This window comes from Dermacentor silvarum, chromosome 8, assembly GCF_013339745.2.
Source record: "Dermacentor silvarum isolate Dsil-2018 chromosome 8, BIME_Dsil_1.4, whole genome shotgun sequence".
NCBI lineage: Eukaryota > Metazoa > Arthropoda > Arachnida > Ixodida > Ixodidae > Dermacentor > Dermacentor silvarum.
Window position 1 is genome coordinate 88,688,882 of NC_051161.1, and position 23,887 is coordinate 88,712,768.

Here is a 23,887-nt window from a genome sequence, read left to right on the forward strand (position 1 = left end):
CTTTAACTGGCGCCTAAACTTAGGTGCCCGAGCGTTATTTCATTTCACACTCGCCAAAATATGGTCGACGTCGCCGGGAATTGAACCCCGGGTCGTCATGAGCAGCAGCAGAACGCCCCATTACCACACTGAAATCGTAATACGTAGGCTGTTATTGATTTCGCCTCCACTGCAGTGAGAATAGCACACAGCCTCGAGTCGAACCAGTAACCTCATTTTGGGTAATGTTCAAATAATGTGGGTTTTTATTTTCCACCAACCACAATATATCCGCCCTTTCGTTTTGGTAGTGAACATGGTTCACTGCTGAAATTACCGGCGTACCGCAAAATGTGGCTATGAGAGCAGCCGCAAGAATACATTCTGCAGTGATAATGATGCACATGCATGAACCGGTCTCACTTGGTAAAGTTCAACATATTATCTATTATCTTCTCTCGCAAGCGGCATCACTCTCAGGTAATCACTAGGTTTGGAAGTTTAATATGAACGCCAGTGATTGCGCACCAATATTTTTCAAATAATCTTGTAGAGATACATGACACAGTTGTTTTCTCTCTTTTTGTTTCCTCTGGTATTTCTAGGACAAAGAATTCATGCCCCTCTGACGAGCCTTCAGTCGGAAAAGCACCTAAACTACTTCCGGTGGTAGTTGCCCGAACTCCAACGGTGCGTGCGTGAAAACCAGCGATGGTGCCTGCGGCAGAGTACGCCGTGTTCAGCGTCTTAATGGCCCTCAACCTAGGACTGGGCCTATACTTTTCCCTGCCGCGGAAAAAAGCAAGCAGTGCTGACACTAAGGCAGAGGTGTTCCTGGGGAGCCGAGTGCTTCGCGTCTTTCCTCTTGCAGCATCGGTGGTTGCCAGCCTCATCTCTTCCACCGGCATGGTGGGCATGACGGGCCACTTTTACGCTTACGGCTTTCACTTCATGTGGACCTCGCTCACCACCATACTACTCGCACCCGTGGCTGGCTGGCTATTCGTGACTGTCCTATACGAACTGCGTGTCACCTCCATCTTCGAGGTGAGACAGACGGCCTTTCGTTTTTATTGCAACTTTCATTGCCCTTCCCACAATCAGCATGCTGCCGCTGCGCCTGGCTTAGCTGAACATGGCAGGCTTTCAGACTTGCAACCCTTTCTTGTAAGTCCGACCTTTGAGCTTCTCTCTTATAATAAACTTGTTTTCCTTTCTCCCACTCTTAGAAGCGATATTAAGCGGCCTGCATTGATGCTAAGAGCTGTACCATATTTTTCTTACCCTAGTGTAGTCTATGGCTTAACTTATACAAACAAAAGCTCCTTGGGCGTTAAACTCATATGTTTCTGTTCGATAAATACGTTACTCGTATTGACACGTATACATGTTTATCTTTCACCAGTGGCCGCTTTCCACCGGCTAACAAATGTTAAACGTTATCACTCGGCGCCGGACGCGCCTGTATCGGAAGTTTCTAGAACGTTATCGATGCTTCTTTCCATTGCCTGTTTTCACCGACGCTTCTGTTATCTGATTGCATGACTGACGCGAATTGTCTAGAACTTTCTGGAAGACACGCGGGCATCAGGGATTAATCTAGAACCTTCGATGACTCAGGTATAAAAGCCGACGCGTTTCGCCGCTGATCAGATTTTCGACGATCGCCGACTGTGTTCGCCGCTATCGTTGTGCTTTGAGTGTACCTTGATTTCGTGGCCACAGGTTCGCCCAATAAACAACCAGTTTCGTCGTACACAGTTTTACGACTGTTTTCTTCAGCGTCACTACTACGTGACATCTGGTGGAGGTGCTAGTGTGTTCATGCAGCGAACGCCCCCGCAAAGCCGCGATCCAAGCCCGAAACCGGAGGACAACGCCAACGTCACCAAGGACCAGCGAGCTAGCCGTAGGCAGCAAGGACTTCTGCCGGAGTACGGACTTCTTCCCGAGAAGACCACAGCGATCAAGGCCAAGTCAACGACCTCAATGGCAGCCCCAGCGTCCCCCATCCTGCTGCAACAACCCCGGGAGCCCCCGACCTTCCGTGGATCATCGGCTGAAGACCCTGAAACCTGGCTGGAGACATACGAGCGGACCGCGACGTTCAACAAATGGAGCGACGACGACAAGCTACGCCATGTCTATTTTTCGTTGGATGACGCTGCTCGGACCTGGTTTGAGAACAGAGAGACCACCCTGGTTACGTGGGACCTTTTTCGTGAAAACTTCGTGAGGACCTTCACGAGTGTCGTACGAAAGGAGAGGGCAGAGGTTCTCTTAGAAACCAGAGTGCAATTGCCGAACGAGAACATCGCGATCTTCACGGAGGAGATGACTCGCCTCTTCCGCCACGCCGACCCCGATATGTCTGAAGAAAAGAAAGTTCGGTTCTTGATGCGGGGTGTCAAAGACCAACTATTCGCCGGATTGATGCGCAACCCGCCCAAGACTGTCGCCGAATTTCTTTCCGAGGCTACAACGATCGAGAAGACGCTTGAAATGCGGGTCAGGCAATACAACCGCCGTGCCCTGACCAACTACGCCGACGCTCAAGCGTTAGGCGCCGACGACCTGCGCGAGACCATCAGAGCGGTCGTTCGCGAGGAGCTGCATAAGCTCTTTCCCAGGTTGCAGCCTCACGTGGCATCTATCGCCGACGTCGTCAAAGACGAAGTTCAGCGCTCACTTGGGGTTCCCGATGTGCAGCCACAATCGCCGCAACCCCAGCCGGAAGCGCTGACCTACGCCGCCGTCGCCCGTCGTCAAGGCCCCCCTCCGCGCTCGCGCCAGGGCCCCGTAACGCCGCAGTTCCGTCGTCCACTGCCGCCGCCGCCAGCACGCCCGCCCGTCGCCCAGCGCAGCTACCAGAGGAAGACGGACATTTGGCGCGCCCCCGACCACCGCCCGCTCTGCTATCACTGCGGGGAAGCCGGCCATGTCTACCGCCGATGCCCATACCGCGAAATGGGCCTACGAGGGTTCCCCGTCAACGCGCCGCGTCCCGATCGAGGTGAACGACCGCGCGACATCGCCGACTACCTCGCCGGAGCCCAGTGGCAATCACGACGATCCTCGCGCTCGCCGTCACCAGGCAACTACATCTCGCTGCATCGCCGTCAGTACAACGGTCCCACCCGGGGCCGATCTCCCAGCCCTTACCCGGGAAACTAAAGGCAGCAACCGATGGAGGTGCGGTTGCTGTACGACGCAATGCCGAAGATCCTCCGACGCCGCCGACGACGACGATTCGCGATTCATCACGACGAGATATCAGCACGCCGCCTAGCAACAGCCTTGATAGCACTTCGCCGCCGAAAGAAGACCTTCCGACGCGACGTAGCAGCAGCAGAGCAAGCCGACGCAGCCGTGATCCGACGCCACGAATTAACCGCAACGCCAGACGCCGGTCTACCAATCTAGACGTGCTCATCGATGGCCATAACGTCACCGCTCTCGTCGACACTGGAGCCGACTATTCCGTCTTCAGTGGCCCGTTCGCCGCCAAGTTGAAGAAGGTGAAAACAGCCTGGCAAGGACCCGATATCCGGACAGCGGGAGGCCACCTAATAACGCCGACTGGAATCTGCACAGCGCGAGTCACGGTAAACAACCGCACTTACCCGGCGAGCTTCGTAATCCTGCAGCACTGCTCCAGGGATGTCATCCTAGGCATGGACTTTCTAAATCAACACGGTGCAGTCATCGACTTAAGGTCCAAGTCGATAACGCTTTCAACGCACAACGCAATACCACCGGACACAAGCATAAGTTACCATGCCTTGAATGTGCTTGACGAACAAGTCACCGTTCCGCCTCGCTCCAGCGTAATGATTTCCGTCGGTACCGAAGTGCCTGCAGACATAGAGGGCGTCATCGAGGGCGATCATCACTTACTGCTCGACCGTGAAATTTGCGTCGCTAGAGGCATAGCTGAGCTACGTGCAGGGAAAGCAAGGGTGATGCTCACGAACTTCAGCCCCGAATACAAGCACATTAACAAAGGCACCACGGTCGCCTACATCGACGAAATAGTACAAGCCAGCAGTGCGTTCGCCTTCACGGATTCCAGTGCACCTGCAACGACGACTATAGTACCTGAACCAACTTTCGACGTCAATCAGAACCTTCCCAGGCACAAGAAAGAACAACTAAAGGCTCTGCTCCTGCAATACGAGGACTGCTTCTCGTCGTCCTCAAAAGTTCGACAAACCCCTGTCGCCAAGCACCGCATCATAACCGACGAAAATGTCCGGCCACTCCGTCAGAGCCCGTACCGAGTTTCGGCGCGCGAACGCGAGGCCATAAGGCAACAAGTCGACGAAATGCTACGCGACGACATCATCCAGCCGTCCAAGAGTCCGTGGGCGTCCCCCGTGGTGTTAGTGAAGAAGAAGGATGGAACCCTACGTTTCTGCGTCGATTATCGTCGCCTCAACAAAATCACGAAGAAGGACGTATATCCCCTCCCACGGATTGACGACGCCTTGGATCGACTCTACAACGCAAAGTATTTTTCGTCGATGGACCTCAAAACCGGCTACTGGCAAATCGAAGTCGACGAGAGGGACCGGGAGAAGACTGCCTTTATAACACCAGACGGACTGTTCGAGTTCAAGGTCATGCCGTTTGGTCTTTGCTCGGCGCCTGCCACTTTCCAACGTGTCATGGATACAGTACTGGCAGGCTTGAAGTGGCAGACTTGCCTCGTCTATTTGGACGACAGTCGTTGTGTTTGCCTCAACCTTCGAGGAACACCTCCGGCGCCTTGAAACAGTTCTTCAAGCAATCAAGACCTCCGGACTCACGTTGAAGCCAGAAAAGTGCCGCTTCGCATATGAGGAGCTCTTGTTTTTGGGCCACGTCATCAACAAGTCTGGAGTGCGCCCCGACCCTCAGAAAACTGCGGCCATCTCCAACTTTTCTCCGCCCGCTGACAAGAAGGCAGTGCGTAGATTTCTTGGACTGTGCGCCTACTACAGGCGCTTCGTCAAGAATTTTTCACGGATCGCTGAGCCACTGACGTATCTCACGAAGGCCGACGTCGAGTTCAAGTGGGAGACGCCGCAAGTCGAAGCATTTGAAGAACTGAAGCGACGCCTGCAATCGCCGCCAATACTTGCGCATTTCGACGAAAATGCCGATACCGAAGTCCACACCGACGCAAGCAGCGTAGGACTCGGCGCCGTGCTTGTGCAGAGGACTGACGGACTAGAAAGGGTTGTAAGTTACGCTAGCCGGTCGCTATCGAAGGCGGAAGCAAATTATTCCACAACAGAAAAGGAGTGCCTCGCCATCATCTGGGCTACATCAAAGTTTCGCCCCTACCTCTATGGCAGGCCCTTTAAAGTTGTAAGCGACCACCACGCCTTGTGTTGGCTAGCTAACTTGAAGGATCCTTCAGGTCGCCTCGCACGATGGAGCCTGAGACTTCAAGCATTCGACATCACCGTCGTTTACAAGTCCGGGCGAAAGCACGCTGACGCCGATTGTTTGTCTCGCGCCCCCGTCGAACCTCCGCCACAAGACGACCAGGATGACGACACTTTCTTGGGACCCATCAGTGCCGACGAATTCGCCGAACAACAGCGAGCCGACCCGGAACTAAGGAGCCTTGTAGACTACCTGGAAGGCAAGACCGTCATTGTGCCGAAGGCGTTCAGGCGAGGATTGGCGTCGTTCTTCTTGCAAAACGACATTCTCCTAAAGAAGAACTTCTCGCCTCTCCGGGCCAACTACCTCCTCGTGGTACCCTCAGCATTGCGTCCAGAGGTTCTGCAAGCTCTCCATGACGACCCAACGGCTGGACATCTCGGTTTTTCCCGCACTCTCGCGAGGATACAAGAAAAATACTACTGGCCTCGCCTCTCTGCTGACGTCGCCCATTACGTAAGGACATGCCGAGACTGTCAGCGACGCAAAACACCGCCGACAAGGCCAGCCGGGCTTCTACAGCCGATCGAGCCACCTCGCCGACCGTTCCAGCAGATTGGGATGGACTTACTGGGGCCTTTTCCGATGTCGACGTCCGGGAATAAATGGATCATCGTAGCTACGGACTACCTCACCCGCTACGCCGAAACAAAAGCCTTGCCCAAAGGCAGTGCCGACGAGGTAGCCCGATTCTTCGTTGAGAACATCCTCCTGCGTCACGGTGCCCCGGAAGTCCTCATCACCGACAGAGGTACGGCCTTCACGGCTGAACTAACTCAAGCCATCCTGCGATACAGCCAGACAAGCCATCGCCGCACCACCGCCTACCACCCGCAGACGAATGGCCTCACCGAGCGCCTAAATAAGACCATCGCCGACATGCTGGCAATGTACGTCGACGTCGAACACAAGACCTGGGATGCCATCCTTCCGTACGTGACCTTCGCATACAACACGGCCGTGCAAGAAACGACGCACATGGCGCCGTTCAACCTGGTCTACGGAAGGAACCCGGCAACGACACTTGACGCCATGCTACCGGACGTCGCTGACGAAGAAAATCTCGACGTTGCCACCTATTTGCAGCGTGCCGAAGAAGGTCGACAGCTCGCCCGCCTGCGCATCAAGAACCAGCAGAGAACCGACAGCCGACACTACAATCTTCGACGACGCTACGTCGAGTACCAGCCCGGAGACCGTGTTTGGGTCTGGACTCCGATACGCCGACGAGGACTTAGCGAGAAACTCTTACGTCGCTATTTCGGACCATATAAGATCATCCGACGTATTGGCGCACTGGACTATGAGGTCGTGCCAGACGGCATTTCGCAATCACAGCGGCGCCGCGCACGACCCGAAGTCATCCATGTGGTGCGTCTTAAGCCTTTCTACGCCCGCTGACGAACTTAGGTACTTTGTTACTTTATTTTTTTTTCTTTATTACGCGTGGTTTTGTTTACGCTTTCACATTTGTTTGTAGCATCGGGACGATGCTTTTTAAGGGGAGGGTATTGACACGTATACATGTTTATCTTTCACCGGTGGCCGCTTTCCACCGGCTAACAAATGTTAAACGTTATCGCTCGGCGCAGGACGCGCCTGTATCGGAAGTTTCTAGAACGTTATCGATGCTTCTTTCCATTGCCTGTTTTCACCGACGCTTCTGTTATCTGATTGCATGACTGACGCGAATTGTCTAGAACTTTCTGGAAGACACGCGGGCATCAGGGATTAATCTAGAACCTTCGATGACTGAGGTATAAAAGCCGACGCGTTTCGCCGCTGATCAGATTTTCGACGATCGCCGACTGTGTTCGCCGCTATCGTTGTGCTTTGAGTGTACCTTGATTTCGTGGCCACAGGTTCGCCCAATAAACAACCAGTTTCGTCGTACACAGTTTTACGACTGTTTTCTTCAGCGTCACTACTACGTGACAGTATAAACCTATATGTCTAATTGCGACACACAAACAATATTATAAGGGCTCATTAATGCGCGAATTTGTGTTAAATTACATTACAGATTGGGCCACCTTTTCATGTAATGTGAATGTTTGCTGGCGTTCGTTACAATTATTGGGTTAAGTTTGAATAGCCAACGAGAAAAAGGCGCTAAGTGGAGGTCCATGTGATGTTGGCCAACAAATATAAACGGCGATTCTGTAGCACAATACCGATCGTCACTTTGGACGTTGATACCAGGGAACCACACATGTTCGATATTTCACTTCTTCGCTGGCCTTATCTGGAGCGCTTTCTCTTAACTCCAGCCACAATGAAGTGCTGCGCCATCATAGAAGGTCCAGACCAGAGCACCGCACCATTGAGTAAAGTGTCTTGTGAGCAAGGTGTTCGTAGGTCACAACTCATCTCTTCTGTCCAGCGTGCGCACCGAACGAGTTTTCAGCGCCGTTGACCCAAATGTCTTCACGAAAACGATGGAAGATTACCGAAAAAGTTTCAAGCAATTACTTACAGAAGATAAACAAAATGTGAACGGCTGCAGAGGACGCATTGAAAGAACCAAACTAGGTAGCTCAATTGTCTGTATTTGCGAGGTGCAGGGAGAAAAGTGACAATTAATGTAATTGATTACTTTTTAATAATGGCTCAATTACTTTCAAGTGGCAGTAATTGGTAACTGTAATCAATTGCATTTTTCAAAGCAGTAATTACAATTGTAATCGGTGGCATTTTTTCTGTAACGTGCGCTAGTTCAGTCCAATTATGGAGACTTGTGGTACGCGTTTTGTCGTTTCCTGAACAGAACGAAGTAAAACGAAGTAAAAGAATAATCCTGAAAATAATCTCTGTCCGATTCGTAACTTTTTGTGAGGGCTAGTGCAGGTCCAACGATTCCCAAAGCGTTTAATTTAGTCGCAAGAATTTTCGGACTAATGGAAGCAAACGCTCTAGTAACGTCATTGAAAAGCGCACCGCCATATCAGTCGGAATCGATAGCAAAATGTAATCAGGTTTGTACAATGAGGCAGTGTTAGATTAATTGAAAAACCTGGGCGGAATTCAAATTGATGGAGTGAGAGCAATTCAAATTTAGATGGGTATTTATTTAAACGATTTTTTTTCTCATTTTCCTAATATTTTGCAAGATATAAACGGGGAGATAGTTTTAACTGAGCGTGCAATCTCGGTTTTTAGTGACCTGGGCGTATATTATCTTTTTTTTTTTTTTTGTTCTGGAAATGCCCGTCTTGAACATCAGATTCGTAATGTGCATGGGAACAAGGGCAAACCATGATATGTCCGGCTTCTTTTATATTTGCAGGTGAACATTGTCAAGGCTGGTACTGGTTAAACTAAGCTATGCGCGATGTCACTAGCGATTTTTTCAGAACCTGAAGAAATCGCTACCTTCATCACATGTGTCCTCTGTAGAACACAGGTAGAGAAACTGTGCAGCACGATTACATGACGGGAGTATTCTGTCGTCCTGGTTCGAGGAATTATCACATAAAAACTTAATAAATGCTTTCGCAATGACATACGATCGCGCAAGAGGCAACCCTTAGTTTGTAATTCATCTGTTGTTATGTCATGTGTGTTCCTTCTCAAGAAAGAATTTAATATATTTCAGTGCTTCTTTGTATCATTACTTGCTTGATGGGTCTTGTGTACTTACTGTCTTTTGGCTTCACTTAAAACCTTGTTAAGCGTATTACAATATGTAGAGTATCATAGACTTAAGAATTGAACCGGCATTTTCTAACTTTTATTGCGATAGCAATTATATGGACACATTTCAGCAATTATCCAGGCACATTTCTGTCGTCGCGACGTAGCCGTCACCGTGATGTTTTGTATAAAGTCCAAGGGCGATAAAATCGTCTCCATGAGCCGTATGCTGTATGTGCGGGCGAAAGCGTACGAGGGTGAGCCGGCAAACGTGGCTCAATCTCGCGCACACCAGCGAAGAAAGCGCGGTGGATGTGCGCTGTCGTCCGTTGCGCGCAAGGTTCCGGGCGGAGGATTGGGAGGGGGTTTCGCGTTCTACTCCGGTTGGCCCGAGCAGCTGCGCGCGCCCGCCGGGCCGCGACTTTACAATTACTAGTAGGTACAGCGGGGGCGTGGCAATGCGGCTCACGTGACTTCCGCTTAACACGTGTTGTCATCGTAATCGTGGAGCTCCTAGGTGCCTTGGTATACGATCGCTTAGGGACTTATGAGGCACTGGTCTGCGCGGCCGCGCGTCGGCTGCTAGTTACTGAGCGTTGCTCTCTTATTTCCGGGACCGGGCGCAGCGACCTTCCCGAGCGCAGCTCCTGCATGCGTAGGGAGCGAGTCGTTTAGTACGCGTTGAATGTCTGGCAGTGTCTGGCCCACGCCAGCCGCGCATTATTATTGCGATAGCAATTATATGGACACTTCAACGGGATTTCTGCCGTCGTCGTCGCCGTCGCCGTGAGGTTCCCTATAGATAAAATCTTCGCCGCGTGCCGTATGCCCGAGCGGAAGCGTGCGGGGACGCGCGCTATCACGGAGAGCGAACGCACTCAATCTCCCACGCGCAAGCAAGGAAGCGGGAAGCCAGCGCCGGAGGGTGCGGGGGGAGGGGCGCACTTCCACTCTGCCAACAACCGCGCTCGTCGCTCGCTCGCACCGTCTCTTATCTCCACACGGCTCTGACCTTTATGCGCCGTGCATTCGCCGCTCAGTTTCCGTTGAAGCGATAGACCGCACGTACCTTCGCCGCTGCGGCGTATCCGCTTGCTGCCAGAGTTCTGACGGTCGTTGTCTGCAGTCGTTCAGTGTGATCTATTCATCTTTGTTTGTGCGCGCTCACACCACGCTTGTTCATTCAGTTAGTAATAGTCGGGCCACATTTTCCAACGCACGCTACACATGTAATGCAGCCCGGATCGGCAGTGCAGCGCTACAGGTGTGTCCCTTCGCACGCGCTGCCCACGGGAAGCGCTTCTCATCAACACCACCGTTTCACACGCGCCTTCTCGTGGTCATCGAGTCTCTCTTCATGTCGGTATACTTACGCCGCAGTACACCTGCTTACTTAATCAGCTCATGTTTACTACAATTCACATTGCTACCAAAGCCGCTCACCTTACTTCGTATGACATTGCTGTGTTGCTATCGCATTCATTGCTTCGCCCTTAGGGCGAAACTGTGACATTTTTATTGTAGCGTTTGTTCTAGTGGCGGAAATCCTTGCAGTAGCGGAGGTGTGGCATGACGGCTTTTGATCTCAGTGGTGGTGTAAACAAGTGGATGCTGCTGGCGTTTGTGCCCCGGTGCCACGGCGGAAGCTGCGGTGTCGGGCGCCGACGCGAAGCGGTGGTCGTTGGGGTTTTGTGAAGTGCAGTGTAGCAATGCCCTAAATAAAAAAATACTGCTCCAGTCGGGTAGACTGCTCCCTCCCTGATAGTGAGATCATATTTCCATTATCAAAACAATGATGCGTTTATTTAGGAATACCATCGTTTCTCTTTCGCAGGCGCGAGTTCAATTGGGTGTTGCGGAGCGCAGCGTGGCAACACCCCAATGACCGCCGCTTCGCGTCGGCGCTCGGCACCGCGGCTTCCGCCGCGGCAGCGGGCTACTTACACGAGCAGTATCCGCTTGCGCAAGAGCAGACGCAATTTTCTCTCTTGCACCTGCTTGTCCTCGCGCCTGCGGACAAACGACTGGCGGTCCCTCCAAAGACCGTCTCGTGCCAGACCAGTGCCTCAAAAGTCCCTAAGCGATTATGTCCCTAGGCACCTACCATTGACATGACAACACGTGTTAAGCAGAAGTCACGTGACCCCGAGTGCCACGCCCCCGCTGTACCTGCTAGCAATTGTAAAGTCACCGCCTTGCGTAAGGCTCCGGGAGGGGGCGCGTTCTACTAGTGTAGTGTAGGGAGGGGGCGCGTTCTACTACAGGCGGCCCCGGCGGCCGCTGTGTCTTGCAAGCCATCAGCGACGGGGCAAAGCCTGCCCTGCGCTGTGTTTTCGCGAGCTAGTTCTCATTGATGCCGGCGGCTGCACGAAGGTCAATTCGCTCGCTCCTGCTGCCGCTTTTCCTCATACCAGCGTTTTCACAGCCAGTTTCCGCGGTCATCGAGTCAGATGTGTTCATGTTTGCTTGTTAGCGCGTGACACCATACTTGTCAATTTAGTTAGTGTGTCTATTTAGTTAGTATGTGTACAAGTTCATAGAGGTGATATAACTACTATCCTTGCTTTGTATAACTTGTCACGAATATGCTAACGCAATCGATGCTTCGCCTTTCGGGAGAAACCGCAACTTTTTTTATATCAGCTTTCTTTTTTAACGTGCCCCTTAAAATAGCGTTAGTCAGCCAAGGATTGTGATCGGCGGTGTTTATTTTTTTTACAGATTACAGTGGTAGATCACGCTTTTAGGCAGTTCTTCATGATGGACAAGAATTTAGTATGAGCAATGTTATCGTCCATAAGTGAAGTAACAGATGACCAGTCTATTTTGATGATGCAATCAAGAAACATTTCTGTAAGTTAATTTACAATATAAAAAACGCATAATACAAGGAATCCTTAGATGGAATTTCACAGACTCAAATGACTGGCGATTGCAGTCGCCCTCTTCTCCCTGACAAATTAAGATCATTGCTGTGATATTACGGAGGACAACGACACCACGGGACTCTGTTACGCGTTTCGGTGTCGGACTCTCTCAAACGGCAAAGCTGCATCAGCATTCCAAGAGAAGTGAGCAGACCCAGAGAGATAGGTCGGGGCTCTAATGGACATTTTCATTCACGACTGCGTCTTGCAACCCGAGAGCAATTCTGAGGCCTTTCCTCAAGAGTGATTTCAAAGGTATATTTTCCAAGTGCGCATATTCACTTATCTATTTGCTATCATAACGTTTATTTACTGATGCTTTGTATCTCTGTAACCCTCTATTTACCATCCTTTTAAAATTTATATATGTTATTCCATGCAATATATCGTTCCAATTGTTTTCAGCACAGTGTCCTGTGTCTTTTCGTTGCTTGACGTGTGTTTAGTACTGTTTGTTCTGAAAAGTAGAATTAACTGACCTAGTCACGTTAAGTCTAGTTTGTTTTAACAGCTTCACGACCAGGGCGGCGGGGTAGCGGTTAGTCATATTTACTGTTGAGTACGAACAGGAAAAATAACAGGCGCTGTTGAGAGTACGCCGAGTCCAAATGGTGTTGTTGGTTTATGCCATGTGTGTTAAACTAAGCTTTCAACCGGAACCTCGCACACGGAGACACAAGCTGTCCGATAAATTCTGAAACACTGAAATAGAACCGGTTTAATGTCACGGCGCATCAACAAACCCGCACTCGCACTCTTTTTACAGCGTGATTTTCAAAAACCTCATTAACGCTGAGTCGGTTCTGCTCTATCCGAATTGCTTAATCAATCAACCAAAACGAAAAAGCGGCATAGCGCCTCCATGACGAGGCTGCGTGCCCCTACACGAGTTCAACAGGAAGTGAGCATTCATACACTTCTAAGCAACACGTGAGCAGGAATCTACAAAACATGCCAGGTAATTTCATGTCCTATGGAAAATAAATAGTGTCAAAATACCTACACTTGTAAAGCAAAAGTTATGCCGATACGTTTCACTACCACAAGAGCACAAAGTCAACAAAAGCAACACAGCACAGAAGAAATAATTTAAGCAGTCGCTAGCAAAGGTGATGTAGTAATTGCTTTTTTTTTTCGTTTACCGTGATATCTCCACCGCTGACCTCCCCCTGCAGGCGGCACTCTAGACTCGTGAGCTTATTTACGAGGAATCCTAATAGACAGGAGTGTAGTGGAGTCGAGGTGAAACATTTCTGAGAGAGAGTGCGAGTAGATTCAGTGTATGTAGCAATGAGTTGCTCGAAAAGTGTGTCACGCTGAAAAAGCCGCACTCTAAGAGATGCTAAAGAGAAACAATAAATAAGTTTGGACTGTGAAAATATTGTTTAAAAACTGTATGTCCAATTATTTCGCGATAATATAGGTTATTCAATAAAGGGAAAACGAATGTCAAGTTTTATTCATTAAATTTCAAACTGAAACCGGGGGCGCCGGTACGTCAATGGGACGTCACGGTTCTCAAAAAATATTTTTTCAGTACTCAGGCCGTCGTGGCTCAGTAAAATCTCCTGAAACTTGCAAACTCAGTGTTTGTCTCTTTTAGAATACAATATAGATCCTCTTTAGAGTTAAGAAAAGTAACTACGCACATGCAGACACTTTCAAAATCATTGACTTCACAGCGGCCTAGTCCGGGAACTTTCTTTCTTGCGTATTTTCAGGACTTACCTTTTTATAGCCGGATATTATGCTAATACAGCCAAATGTTTCCTTTTTTTTTCAATTCTAAATGCACTGAAATTAGAACACAGGACTCCTTAGGGCCTGCTATACCAAAATGCCGAAGACACTACATAAGCAAAAATAATGACAAAAGAAAACATGATTATCGCTGTAATGTCTCTCAAAGCGGCAATGAAGCTCGGTAACCGAACGAGCACCAGCGCAGCCGGTTTAGCGATTTTTGAAAAAGTATGCACACTTCAGCGTTCTCTGTGAAAATTGCTGTATCAGCTATTGAATGCACGTGTGGTCTCTTATAGGGTTGCTCTTAACAGCAGTTGATTTTGATTTGTAAATGCTAAGTTCGCGCCAGATCTATTAAGTTCCTTGTGTTGTTGTCGCTGTTTAATGGGTTGCTAGCTTTAGAGAATGATGCTGGCAGCTGGCAGCCATGCTGGCAGCCGTTCGCTTATTCACACATTCATTTTTTTACTCGTCTAAAAGGAGTGGACGGCCGTAAGAATGGCTGCAGCGACTTGACAAAGGTCCCGACTGCCTATTACGTGGCTGTACAGCTGTAGTGGAGAACGAACGTAATTAATGGATAACAAGCACTTGGAACACTTAGCACAGTCAATATGCATACAAGCACTTGGTTTTACATTACCTATGCAAATAGAAAACAGCAAAAAAGTGTTCATGTTAATATTACAGTAAGAGAAACACTTCTATTCTAGGACAGCTTGGCCTGAGAAAAGCATCTAAAGGCTTTATTAGAAGCCCAACGAGGATCAAAATACTCCTTGAATAGCTTATGCAGTAGTACAAGAATCATGGAACGCAATGATTTCGTATAACTCTATGTTCTGCGGGTGGGCTTAGCTCATGGTTCTTTTAACTCGTTATTCGTGATACACGGATTTTCTTTGAAGTTCCCTAACCAGAGAGTATTATTTTCGTTATAATGAAGGAAGCATTTGTATGTGATCGTTAATGTGTAATCAAATAAACAAAGCACATGTAAAATGCCATTTTTAGAACATGGTCAGATGTCGGGTAGAGGAAAGGAACATCTTCTATACACCGGACAGCTCTCTTTTGAAGGACACTCTGTTTTTTTTTTTTTTTTGTAACCCCGCTGATGCACCAGATAATACTAAAGTACTCTAAAAGTAAGGAAACAAGGAAATTATAAAGCAGAATTCTAACTTTAACACGAAGTATGTGCCTCAGCCTCGGTATAATACCAACAGCGATGTAAATTTTAAATATTAAAAGACTCAGTGTGCTCATGGTTGACTGTATTGAAAACATAACTCCAAAAGTAGAAAAAAATTTTGAGTGTCATTGCTTAAGCGAACGGTAATTGGTTTCGATATTTTTTCCCCTTTAGGTAAGTATAAAATCCCCTCTGCGTTTTCGGAATTTATTATGGGTAATTCATGTCTGGCCAAGTCATTGAATTTTTTAGAACTTCATTGCTTGTTTGCTTTATTGTATCCTTTACTGTTCCTGAAATAAATAATGTGGTATCATCGCCGTACGCGAGAAACTGAGCGTTATGTGTGATGTGTACGATGTCATTTAAGTATATACAAAACAATAATGGCCCTATTATGCTTCCGCGGGAAGCAACATTTTTTAACAGGCTGCATTGAACATATCCCAGTGGCAATGTCTGTGTACTGTGTTCTGTGCGTCAGGTATGATGCTAGGAGCACATGATCTATCCAAAGGGCGCCGTATTTCTGGAACTTTGAACGAATAATGGGTTGTGTAATAAGGTAAAATGCTTTTGAAAAAACTAATGTACACACCTATTATAATTTCTTGTTATCCAACGCTTCCATAATCATTTGTTCTTGCGTAGGTTCCGTTTTCATGAAATGATGTTTTATGAAACCGGGCTGAAACTTATCAAGAAAGTTATGCTATTAACGAACTGTATGATTCAAGATTTAGTGGTGGCATGGAGCAGGGGTCGCCCAGCCCACTACATTTTCAGGCATGGAGTGGAACCTGACACCGGCAAAAAAATATTGCCGAGAGTTAGTGGGGCGTTACTAGTTCATGTGCAACCAAATTAGGAATGCCCACTAAGCTTCAACAAAGTCCCTCCCTCACCAGAACAGGAATTGGCCTCCCTGGTGCAGTATTCGGCCACTACCTCCCTCATGACTCCGATAATTAACCCATGGCCCTGAGTCCCAAGCGGCTGCGCAGAACCAGATCAAGGCGGCGGTAATACCTGCGAATATCTGGGTGCGGACAGGCCGCCACTGGAATCTCAACCTTCAAAAGGTGCACCCTCTCGAGCGAGGCTATCTTAGCACAGATATTTGAGGAATTATCATGCATTGTCTGGGATATTAGTGGCCTTATTGAGGTTAGAACACCTTTTGAGGCTTATACAACTGGTGCTGACTAACGGCCTCGTCCTCTGCTACAGAGGTCTTCGACATAAGAGAGAATTCGGGGTAAGATTTCTAGTCCATAAGGACATTCTACAGCATTATTGAGAGGGTATCAGTCGTCGTAAGAAAGCTGAATAGGAGGTATAGAATGAAGATAGTACACGCCTACGCCCCAACCTCCAGTCACGATGACGAAGAAAGCAAAAAGTTTTATGGAGATGTTGGATTAGCGATGAGAAATGTGCAAAATCAGTATACTGTAGTCATGGGCGACTCGAATGCAAAAGTGGGGGGAACGCGGCCTCGTGAGCAAGCAATTGGGAACTCCGGCATCGATTCTAGAAACCCTAGAGGAGAGATGCTGGTAAAATTCGTATTTCATATATTTCATATGCTCTGCAGATCCCAGCATAGTGCAGGATGTAAAAGTGTTAGGTTGGATAAAGTTCAGTGACCATAGGTTAGTGAGGTCTAGGATTTCTCTCAGTTTTAAGAGAGAAAGAATAAAATTAGTCAAGAAGAAATAATTAGGCCAGCCTAAACGCAGTAAGGGTAAAAGCAGACTAATTCAGGCTGGCGCACGCAAACAAATATGCAACTTTAGAACAGGAAGATGAAGACAACATATAAGTAATGAATGAAATCGTAAGTAGGCTGATCTCAGAAGCAGCAATTGAAGTGGGAAGTAAGGCACCAAGGCAACCAGTAGGTAAGCTCTCACAAGTAGCAAAAGACCTAAAAAAGAAACGACCAAACATGAAAGTGTAAAACTCAAAGAGATCAGATATAATTCGCTGAACTGTCAGAACTGTCGAACAAGTAAGGGATATTCGAAATTATAACGTGGAAAAAATTGAGGAAGCAGTACAATATGGACGCAGCATGAAATCAGTGAGAAGAAAACTTGCCATAGGAGAAGGTAAGATGTATGCATTGAAAGATAACCAGGGTAATATCATTAGCAATTTCAAGGACACAGTAAAAGCAGCGGAATAATTCTATATTGACCTGTACAGTTCCCAAAGCAGCCGGGATACTTTCATTCGAAGTAGTGATGAACAGGATACGGAGACTCCTTCTATAACTAGCGATGAAGTTAGAAGGGCCTTGCAAGACATGAACAGGGGAAAAGCTGCTGAAGAAGATGGAATAACAGTCGATTAAATCAACGATGGAGGAGATATCATCCTTCAAAACCTTGCGGCCCTTTACACGCAATGCCTCACGACTTCAAGTGTACGAGAGAGCTGGAGGAACGCCCACATTATACTAATCCAACTGAAGAATTATAGACCCATCAGCTTCCTTTCAGTATTGTATAAAATATTCACCAAGATAATTTACAATAGAATCAGGGCAACACTTGACTTTAGTCAACCAAGAGAACAGGCTGTCTTCAGGAAGGGATATATTCTGCGATGGATTATATCCATGTCATCAATCAGGTAATCCAGAAATCTGAGGAGTACAACGAATCTCTCCATATGGCTTTCATAGATTATGAATAGTGATTTGATTCAGTTGAGATACACGCAGCCATAGAGGCATTGCGTAATCGAGGAGTACAGGAGGAATACGTGAATATCTTGGCAAATATCTACAAAGATTTCACAGTTACCTTGGTTCTCCATAAGAAAAAGAGGAAGCTACTTATCAAGAAAGGGGTCAGGCAAGGAGACACAATCTCTCCAATGCTATTCACTGCATGCTCAGGAGAAGTATTCAAACTCGGAGACTGGAAAGACTTAGGAGTGAGGATCAACAGTGAATATCTCACCAACCTTCGGTTGCCAGGTGACGTTGTCCTATTCAGCAACAATGGAGACGATTTACAACAAATGATTGATGACCTTAACCGAGAAAGTGTAAGAGTGGGGTTGAAATTTATTATGCAGTAGACAAAGATAATGTTCGATAGCCTGGCAAGGGAACAAGAATTAAGGTCGCCATTGAGCCTTTAGAGTCTGTGAAGAAGTATGTTTATCTAGGTCAATTGCTCGCAGGGAACCCAGATCATGAGAAATAAATTTAAAGAATAAAATTGAGCTGGAGTGCATACGGCAGGCATTGCCAAATCCTAACTGGGAGCTTACCACTGTCTTTGAAAAGAAAAGTGTACAATCATTGAATTCTACCGGTGCTAACATATGAGGCAGAAGCTTGGAATCTAACAAAGAAGCTTGAGAACAAGTGAAGGACCGCACATAGGGCGATGGAACGAAAAATGTTAGGCCTAACGTTAAGGGACAGGAAGAGAGCAGTGTGGATCAGAGAGGAAATGGGGATAGCCGATATTGTAATTGACATTAAGAGGAATAAATGGAGCTGGGCAGGCCATGCAATACGTAGGATGGATAACAGGTGGACCATTAGAGTTACAGAATGGATACCAAGAGAAGGGAAGCGCAGTCAAGAGAGAGAGAAATAACTTTATTTAGGAAGAATGGGGTTAAGGGGACCGGAGGGTGTGTCCTTAGTCCAGGACTCCAGTGGCCACCGCCACGCGCCGTGCCTGGTCGAAGGGGCTCAATTGAGTCTCCAGGTCAGTCCGGGCGAGGATGGCTGCCCAAGGCTCCCTAATGGAATTTTGTGCTAAACGGGGTGAATTGGAATTTTGGGCAGTCAGAACGGCGAAAACTAGGTGGGGTGATGAATTTAGGAAATTTGCAGGCGCAAGTTGGAATCAGCTAGCGCAAGAGAGGGGTTATTGGAGATAACTGGGAGAGGCCTTCGTCCTGGAGTGGACATAAATATAGGCTGATGATGATGATGATTCAAGAATGCATTCTTTTCTCTATACCTTTTAAAAATATTGGCGAGAGTGATATAGGACCGTAATTATTTAGAATGTTCTTGTCAGCATTCTATATATCGGCACCACCCGTGTTCTCCGCTTAACTTTAGCGAGAACACCACATGACAAAATAATGGAAATATGCCTGACAACGGGGGTTATAATGTCGAGGGTGTATCTTACGGGGTCTCCTCGAATTCCATCTGGATCTTTGGTTCTGCAATTCTTCAAGAAAAAAATTAATGGCAACTAGCTGGGACGAAAAAAAGACAACCTTGTCTACTGTTCCCAGCAAGAAATTCATCAGGAACAAGATTTGTTACACTTTGGGCAATGCTGTCGTTTCACGGCTGCGAAAAGACGCGGCTAACTGCATCCGCGAGCGATTGCCCTAATAGCGTCACACCTTCATCTATCTGAGATAACTGGCGCGCTGGTTGGGTGGAAACGCTCGTTGAGTAGACGTCATTGCACATCCAATGCTTGTGTATTTTTCAAACAGAATATATGAATTCATTACGACTTATTTGCTTTCCTTTAACACGGATAGAAGCTTATATCTTTAAACTTTGAATTCTTCTTATACTGGGGCTCTCGATTTCACAAATCTTACTAACAAGGCGTTTTCGTGCGTTATACTTTATTGCGATAGTAATTATATGGACACTCAAAAGCATATTTCTGCCGTCGCCGTCACCGTGAGGTTCCGTATGACGTCAATGGAGATGAAATCGTCGCCGCGCGCCGAACGCTGTATGTGCGAGTGAAAGGGCGCGAGGGGCGCGCGCTTTCACGGGGAGTGAACGCACGGCGGAGAACAAACGCGCGTTCTGCGCCGTGCTCCCTTAAGGGCTGCAGAAGTAGGCGTCTCTTTCCTCCTTTACAATCACCATATATGTAGAGAAAACGCGCCTTCTTCCGATGCGCGAGAGGCCGTGGGGGAGGGGGGGAGGGGGAGGGAAAGGAGGCGACGTTTAGCTGCGGCACCAAGTGCCTATTTATATCAGAGGCTCCGGCAGCAGTCACCAACGCCGCACGCATTTTGAGCGAACGCGGGCAAAACGCCGACGGCGTCGACAACAGTTCTGCGTGTTGCCGGTGCTGCTGCATGTCCAAGTTTATACAGCTGATAAAGCTAATATCATTACTCCGTATAGCTCTCTACCAATTTGCTATCGCAATTGATGCTTCGCCTTTCAGGTGAAACTGCGACAACTTTTTTTTACAATCTGTGAGTGATCGAATGCTGGAGTGCATTTTAAGTCTTATTTATTTTCTTAATTGGAAAGTTATCGCTATAAATGCTTTTAAAATGTTTATGAAACTACAGTAGGCAACTCATTTGTAGACAACTCTCCAAGTTCGTCGACTGACAACTTGCCGTAAAGATTTAGCTGCCATGGAGTTATTACCTGGATATTACGCGGGTATAAAACATTGGAAGTTTATTTTTTGATAATAACGTGAATATACCGAAATTATTACAAGTGCTTGAATAGATGACATAAGCTGAATCAGCTTATATTGGGATTTATATTTGCGATGTAAACATTATGCAATGATTTGCCATCTGGCGAAATACGCGTAGGACCTGTCATCAGATTCCTCTATAACGCCTATCACAATGTTGATTCGCCTTCATCACTAATGGCCAGTAACGGCATCCCACATTTGAAACAGCGCAGAGGTATCGCCAGAGGTATTTCTTTACATGCTCCACACTCGGCAGTTCAATATCAAAGCTAGTAAATAACTTTCTCGGCCCACTCTTCCCCGGCAGACCAGACATAGTCACAATCACGACAGGACATCGTACTTCGCACGTACTAACCTGTTCAAACACACTTTTTCTTTCCGCGAAGAATCATCGAATAAAACGCATTGCCTTCAAATGTTTTTTTTTTCAGTATGTGGCCTTTTTGACAGCAAAAAAACACGTGTATCGTTTCGTGTAAACTTCATTGTTGATAACGCCATACTGTGGACTACATTTGGACAATTCATGAACTAATTTGTGTTTTGCTTTTTCTTTGTGGGCATAAAAGTGATTTTGCAGAGTTATGCAATTTCTGTCTCCAACGTACTCTTTATAATGTTTGTTAGTCTATGCTTGTCTTTCAGTGGTAATGCTTGCTATATCCCGTTGTATAGCTTGTCTAGTTTCGCTCACTACGTTCACTGTTTTAGGGCCTCTTGCTAGATCTTCAGACTGCAGTACATACTAAATAAAAATATTAGACGCACCATCGGCAATAATATTCGAATCAAGTTCTTTTTTCTGAAATGTAGGCGCCAACAAACTCACATTGAAATCCCCGCTGACGACGAACTCTAAATAGTGTTCTGATGCAAAAGCAAGAAATTAATCAAGAGAACTAATAAATTGCTCGAAATCACCTGAGAGTGGCCTATAATAAAAACAAAACATGCTTTCCTGATTTCTCAATGTAAGCACCTCATATTCAGAATTCACGGTCGTAAAGTGACGCACACACTAAGTAAATACGTCTTCTTTCTTCAGAAGCGCAAAACCACCGCCGCGGTTCTCTTAGCCATTTCTAAAGTAGCAATACAAACCATGGGGAGAAAAGGCAGATTATGCGCCTTGCTACAAAGGTTTTGTCAACATTGTTGCTATGAAGGTTACATCAAAGTTATGTAACAAGAATGTCATTTCATTGATCTTATTCGCAAGTGACTGTGCGTTTTGGTGAAAGAACGTCATGGCTGGCTTTTCTGCATTACCAAACTGCTTGATTTCAGACTGGTTTAAGACCATAATCGGTCTATTCTACAAATAGACTGCCTTTAGCTTTACTGCACAATTTTGCTGATGGGAATAGGCGTTCACTCAGATTTCCGTACAAATAGTTTTCCTTTTTTGTACGAGCGCATTCACAGCCACAATGTCCTCGTTTTGCATTTGCTGTACCGAGTAGGCGCTTCATAGCAGGACATAAGTGTTCAGTGACAAATATTGGAACCTTCGAATATTGGACTATTGGAAGGTTCGAATGCCTTCCGACAACATTTATTTTTCCTTTTTTTCTTGCCTTTACAAGAGAATAGTCAGGTGTTTCCAAGCGTCCAAACTGAATAAATATCGGGGCACCCATTGAACGCGTTGGGAGGCTTCTATGTCGCTTTCATGGAGAGGCATAGATATTGCCATTCCAACCATCTTCCATATGTCCACGATAGCTTGACCCAATGTCTGCGGCACACTTTTTACTTCAGTATTAAAGCTTCGACTGTACTGCTTGGCTTGGACTATCTTTCTCTTCTCTAAAATAAAAATAAGTACATACGTCGCAGATGTTGAAAAGCAATTGCCAGGAGGTCGGAGAGCAAGAAAAAGTTTAAAAGAAACACAACTTAAAATATGATACTGTGCAAACATCAACAAATGCCACAAGTAGAATAAAGCGCGTGCGATATCATTGGTTTACACAAGCAAAAATATGCTTAATTTTTAGCCGTGAAGTATGATCAGGCACCATTAGCGCGGCTTGTCATGTTCCTTGCAATGCTAGTTCACTAAGGCTCAATACTATTCGTGGCGACCAAAAACCCTCGAACCGTAGCCACACGCGTGGCAAACACCGCACATACGTGCATTCCTGCTGTTCCTGACGTCGTGCACCCTCGACACGATGTGCGGCTTCTGATAAACGCTCCTGAAACGTTATCTCCTTTCTTTCCCTCCCGTAACAATGTTCCCGCTTTGTAAGGTAGCAAACTGGACGTGGTTCACATTGCCGTCTTGCATTTCTTCTCATTTTCATTATCTTTCCTCTCGAATATTTATATTAGGCGGCGTCAGTGGTTGGGTACACGGTACGCTGATAACCCATGAGGCGACGTGCTGGTATTTACGACACATCCGCTAACCACCCGGTGGATGCGTCGTCAGCTTAGGTTTTGCTTAAACACTGCTGATAACAAAAGTTGACGATTACTATCCCTTCAGCTTTCGCAATATTGTCTCAACGGTATAGACCGCTCATCTTTAAGCAATAGAGCCAAAGTGTAATTTCATTATAGGTGGCCTACCTGCATATAACAATTTATTCCAACATGCCAAGAAATACCTTAGGAGGAAATTTTTGTGATATTTGAATGTGTTACAGCTTTTTCTAAATATTATCTTCATTTAAAGCACAGACATGAATGATGTAATTGAAGCCCCTAGTAATTGAAGCCCCTTTTGAATTGATTAGTATATCACCAAATCTCTTATGCCACGCTTATCTGAAAGGAATCTCCTGCGAGATGCATTTTAAAGACCTCTGCTATTGAGTAGCCCAGTGCTCAGTATGTTCTCCAGTAAGTTATCAAACTAGAGCACCATGACAGCAGATAAAGTTATACGCATTTTTTGCGAATGGAAGTGGGGTTTGCAGGATGCCAATCTTTAGATTAAACTTTAAATACGTTCATTGTACTGAACTGCCAGCTCAGTAGTATATGACCGGTTCTCGCATCATAAATCTCTGTCAGTTTGAGTACAAGTGCGCACAACATTTCTTGTGCAGAAGCAGCAGTCCTCAATAACAAAATGCCTGTTGCTTGTTTCAGTACATTCGAGTGCGGTTTTCTCCCTACATCTCATTAACCATCGCAGTCATCTACATTTTTGGCTCGGTAAGCAACGAAAATACTTTACTGATCTTCGTTTTCTAAAAAAACATGAATGTGATTATACGAACAACGCGTCCGCAAACGTTTATTTCCGTTTGTTGTTGACCGGTGTAAGCAAATTGGCCGGTGTTATAAATCTTAAAAAGTAGTACTTGAATGCAAAAAAATTATATTCCAATGTAACGGCTTGTTTTTTTTTTCACAAATGCCGAAAGCGCACGAACTTGCTCATTCTTGTAGTGTTATGACAACTGTTCATTGATATTTCAGCATGATAATAATCGCGCTCATATTTTTGACTCCATACCTTGAAAAGCAGTGCTTGAAATGTCAGGTTGGGCTGC

The 23,887-nt window shown here is 46.7% G+C and overlaps 1 protein-coding gene across 1 annotated transcript in view; it reads left to right on the plus strand.

The window, feature by feature from the left end:
- The first annotated feature begins 642 nt into the window (after positions 1 to 642).
- The window catches only part of LOC119462744 (sodium-coupled monocarboxylate transporter 2-like), a 76,550-nt gene continuing 53,305 nt past the window's right edge, over positions 643 to 23,887 (plus strand). The window contains exons 1-2 of the mRNA XM_037724025.2: positions 643 to 1,026; positions 23,481 to 23,546. Coding sequence (XP_037579953.2) covers positions 691 to 1,026; positions 23,481 to 23,546 — 402 coding nt within the window. The 5' untranslated portion in view covers positions 643 to 690. The remainder of the gene's footprint in view (positions 1,027 to 23,480; positions 23,547 to 23,887) is intronic.